Source organism: Alosa pseudoharengus, unplaced genomic scaffold, assembly GCF_046254945.1.
Source record: "Alosa pseudoharengus isolate Yale_2024_CS ecotype anadromous, Long Island Sound unplaced genomic scaffold, YU_APseudo_1.1 YU_APseudo_1.1_scf_16, whole genome shotgun sequence".
NCBI lineage: Eukaryota > Metazoa > Chordata > Actinopteri > Clupeiformes > Clupeidae > Alosa > Alosa pseudoharengus.
Genome location: NW_027468630.1, coordinates 9718469 through 9723468, shown reverse-complemented (window position 1 = coordinate 9723468; position 5000 = coordinate 9718469). Strand labels below are relative to the sequence as shown.

General features: G+C 41.5%; 1 protein-coding gene across 2 annotated transcripts in view; it reads right to left on the bottom strand.

Annotated features, from left to right (window-relative positions):
• Window positions 1–5000, bottom strand: part of spon1a (spondin 1a) — a 94669-nt gene that overhangs the window by 81142 nt on the left and 8527 nt on the right. For both annotated transcript variants that reach the window (XM_076288072.1, XM_076288073.1), the window contains exon 3: window positions 1065–1198. In XM_076288072.1, coding sequence (XP_076144187.1) covers window positions 1065–1198 — 134 coding nt within the window. The remainder of the gene's footprint in view (window positions 1–1064; window positions 1199–5000) is intronic.

Below are 5000 nucleotides of genomic sequence, written 5' to 3'. Positions count from 1 at the left end.
CTCCATTTCCCACTCTCCTCCTCCTCCCTGTTCATCTCTCTCTCGTGTGCTGCCCCAACTCCCATGTTCCTCTCTTACCCGCTCTCAAAATGCTAATGTTCAACTCTAACATGATTTGTTGTGCTGCCTGTTTGTCTGTGTTTGTGTTTTTTTTTTCTTCTCTCCCTTGCCTTACATATTGAAATGAGGCAGTGAAATATCAGAAGGATGCATAAATTGTCCTCTTTGAGAGAGGAGAGTATATCATCACCGCCATCACAACAGGATCCTTTCTGTGCAAGGCCCTAACGCAATATGCTCTCGAGAAGGCATTAATAATTCAGCATGCACGGCAGAAATTATTTTACACTTTTCAGATCATGATCAATTAAGGCTCACTGTACATTCGCACTCACTCAAAAAGGGCCTGAGCCCATTGATTGCTCTGCCTCTGCCGTGCATTGGGGGGGGGGGGGGTACCTTCCAGAATGCAAATACATACTCATTTACCAAACCTGAGACTGAATTGAAATCAATAATGCACAGACTGTCGATTCCCGGAGCAGACGTGAGCTCGGTGCTGCTGCTGCAGGAGGTGGGGAGGCAGGCATGAGAGGCACCCTGAGGGACCCTGCCATGGAGGTGTTAGAAAGACCTGGAGACAGTGATGGATTACTTATCTAATCAGCCTATGTTGATGCAGAGTAAGAAAAGTAAGTGAGAGGGATTTCACAGACTTGCCATGTCTGGGATGACTGTTTCTTGCGTGGCAACACTACCGCTGATCCACTGTGTAAAATCTCAACTCTATACCCAGATGTCCTCACGTAGACAGAACATCCTCCCCACACCCCACTCCATCGGCTGAATCAGCTCAAGGTATCTTCCTACAATGGAGCTTTTTTTTTTCTTCCCCCTTTTGCTCTGGGAACTTCAAGGATCAAGCTCAAACTGGGTTCTCTAAAGCACCTTGAGACTAAACTGAACATAAACTGAACTGAACCGAACTAAACTGATTTACTGCTCTCATTCATTTCAGTGTCCAGTGCTGCAGAGATGAGAGACATGGCTCAAGAGGAACCTACTTGAGGACGACACAGCCACTGCCTGAGGGGGGCGCTGTCCAGAACACCTCTATCCTGGTCCTCCTACGAGGCGTGCTCTCAGTCACAGCAGGAGGGCAGTTGGTCATGAACTGGGTCTCCTCCTCATCGATGATCTATGGATTGGATGCACACACACACACACACACACACACACACACACACACACACACACACACACACACACACACACACACACACACAGGAAGAGATAGTAAAGAGGTCAGAAGTAGAGCTAATCTAAAGCTGAATAAACCCAGTGACCCCAATAAAGTCAATAAGCAAGACAAATGCTGAGCAACTTCCATAGAACTCGTTCGACACAAATGGTGGAAAATAAGTCATTAGAGTACGTTAGAGTAGAGTAAGTTAAACTTACCAAAGAAATCGTAATTCAAGAAACTTTATTCTAAAGGGAAATTACAGAAGAAAGCTAGACACATGCTGGGCACAAACATTACTTGTTTGTAATCCATCAAAGTGAAAAACCTGAAATTATACCATGATAAAGAAACACACTTTCCAACCAAGCCGAGGAAGTTTATCCCACTATCTATCTGGAATTAAACTTCATAGACACCTTTTCTTAAAGAGACAAGGCTGATGTTCATAATGTTTAATATGCCAGCAAAGCCATTGTCCTGCAGAATGACCATCACTGACACCCGTAATCATACAAAGATATAATTAGATTTAGATGTAGCATGCAGCGCCCTTATTACTGCATTGACGTTACTCAGTAAGAGATCTGTGGTTTTTACCATCACTATCTCATTGTGTTAATTATACCCATGGTGTGCTATTTAATTTCCTGCACTTTGTCACTGCTGCAATTTGTTTTTAATTATAAAGTGCCTGAATATTTCAGCAATCATTTACACATTAAAACTTTGTTGTGTTTCCTATAACAGATTAAAGCTCAAGTTAATGACAACAACTTCAAGAGGCAAACAGTGTGTGTCTGTCTGGATTTAATTGCTCTGTGATTAAGATCATGACGTGTCAGTCCAGAACTAAGCCAATTGTTTTCTACAGATTATATTACCTGTACAACTGTGAGCTGCAACCATTAACCAATATGCTCCTTCAGTTAAACATAAAAAAAAACATAACAGTTCAACAAACAACAGCCCCTGAGTAACGAAAAGATGGAGGAGGAAAAGAACAGCTGTGCCAAAGTGTAAGTGAACAACAATGGAAAAGCATCTGAAATGCATTTAAACTGTTATCGTGTTTTACTACATTTACTACATTCTATATAAGTCACATCTGTCATTCAGTCATTTCCTGCAGTGATAAATTACTTGCCTTTTTACATTTACCTTTGGCATTACGGATAATGCATCTTGGCTGATACGTAAAATGGAAATGTGACAACCACTATAAAAGGCAAGCCCTTGATAAATCAATACTGTGTTTGAGACACTCCTGCACATGCATATGTGTGTACACGCATCCTTATAAGGAAACAGTATCTGCTTAGAGATGTCAGGATGGAAGGGTGCTCCTCAAGGGTCAGATGGAGGTTGTGTGTTCTCAGCTAGAAGTGCTTTACTGGGAAGAATGACGAGTGTCACTGTGTGTGTGAGTGTGTGTGTGTGTGTGTGTGTGTGTGTGTGTGTGTGTGTGTGTGTGTGTGTGTGTCTGTGTGTGTGAAGGGGTAGTGTTATTCTTACAAAGAGCGAGGTCAAAGTGGATCTCTTATCTTATCAGTCAGTCAGACAGAACTAAAATTTACTTCATGAATGCATTCCACATAGATACATTATTATGACCGCCGCGCAGCGAAGCGGCGGTCATATAGGTTTAGTCAGATTTTTTTTTTTTTTTCTTTTTTTTTTTTTTTTTTTTGCATGTCCAAATTTCCGTCAATGATTCCCGGGACACTGAAAGACCGGGGTAGACGAAACTTGGTGGGCATGTAACCCCATATGGATAGCATGGAACCATCGTTTTGATCTGTAGCCCCCCCCGCTGGACTGCACCCCCCAAAAGGAGGGTAGGGCAGACACAGTTTTCTGTGAATATCTCGAGAACCGTAAGGTTTAGGAGGACCTTTTTTTTTTTGTATGTTAATCTCAAGGGGCCATGTCAACCCATTCCATAACCACTCATTTCATGTATAGCGCCACATAGTTAAACACAAAAAAGTAAAAATGAGGTGTTGTAATCGCAGGTATCTGTGACCTAACATAGTCAAAACTGCACGAAATTGGAAGTGTATGATCATTATGACACCCTCTGAATGCACGCCAAGTTTCGTGGAATTCCGTTCATGGGGGGCCACACAATAAATCAATTTATGTTACTATACACCAACTGGCCTGTAGGTGGCCGGAGACAGTTTTCTGTGAATATCTCGAGAACAGTAGGGCCTAGGAGATCCACTTTTTTTTGTATGTTGGTCTTAAGGGGGCATGTCAACCCATCTCATTACCACTTATTTCATGTATAGCGCCACCTAGTTAAAAATTAAAAAGCAAAAAATTAGGTGTTTTCATCACAATATCTCTGGCTGACATGGTCAAAACTGCACGAAATTAAAAGTGTAGGATCATTATGACGCCCTCCGAATGCATGCCACGTTTTGTAAACTTTCGTTCATGGGGGGCCTTACAATAAAATAATGTATGTGTACATTTAGTGACCGTGCACCAACAAGGATTCCCAGGACACTGAAAGACCGGGGTACACGGAACTTGGTGGGCATGTAACCCCACATGGATAGCATGGAACCATCATTTTTCGTTTTGATCTGTAGCCCCCCCGCTGTACTGGACCCCCCGAAAGGAGGGTAGGGCAGACACAGTTCTCTGTGAATATCTTGAGAACCGTAGGGCCTAGGATGACCACTTTTTTCCATGTTTGCCTCCAGGGGTCAAGTTAACCCATTCCATGTGCACACATGTGCATAAACAGATACACACGCACACACATACATTCACAGTAATCATACGTATGACACATACTCACACAGTAGACATATGTATGCATGCATGCACATGCACAAACACACATACGCAGGCAAACACAAGCACGCACACACACACACCCACACACATAAAGATAAACGTGTACACGCACACATGCACACAATTCAAGAATTTCTCAGAATTATGAACAGGCAAGATGGAGGTGGGGTTGTATAAAATGAATTTTACATGTGAAATCTATGAACTAATCATGTTTTGGTACTTGTTGTCTAGCAGATACCAGTGAGAATTAAGTGTGGATAATGAAATTTAGTGAGACAGAATCATATACGCCTTTCAGCGTGATTTATTTTTGTGGAAAAAATGTGCTGGACTGGGCGGCGGTCATATTTTGTACCGCTCTGCGGTACATCTAGTTAAGATTTATGTTCAGCATCCTTTCTGCCATGCACATGGATTGAACTCAGTCCAAAATCAATATTCATGAATCTGAGAACTTCCAGGTTTAAAGTACAAGGTAAAGATGCTGTACTATTACAACAGTAATCTCTCTCCATGGACTATGGAGTTGATATGTCTACTCCAAATGAGGCTAAACATTCAGAATAACATTCAGAATATGCATGTAGCAATATATAATATCCTTCATTTCCTGCAGCAGCCACACAATAGTCAATATTATACACCTAAAAACAAACCAGATGAACACACTGATGTTTTTTTTATTTTTTATTTAATGTAACAGATGGTTTCTCATTCACGTCAGCTGTTGCAAGGACACACAGTCAACTCTCATTAAATTAAAATCTGGCATATGGTTGTAAATGTATACATACTTGCAAAATCACTGCATTTCCAATGTCATAACATGGTTATGGAGAATTGCTCTTGAAAGCATATTTCATTAAGTTGTCAAACTACACAAAATCCAGCATAACAAAGACATATTTTCTAACTATTCTGCCATCGTTGGCAGAGCAACAGC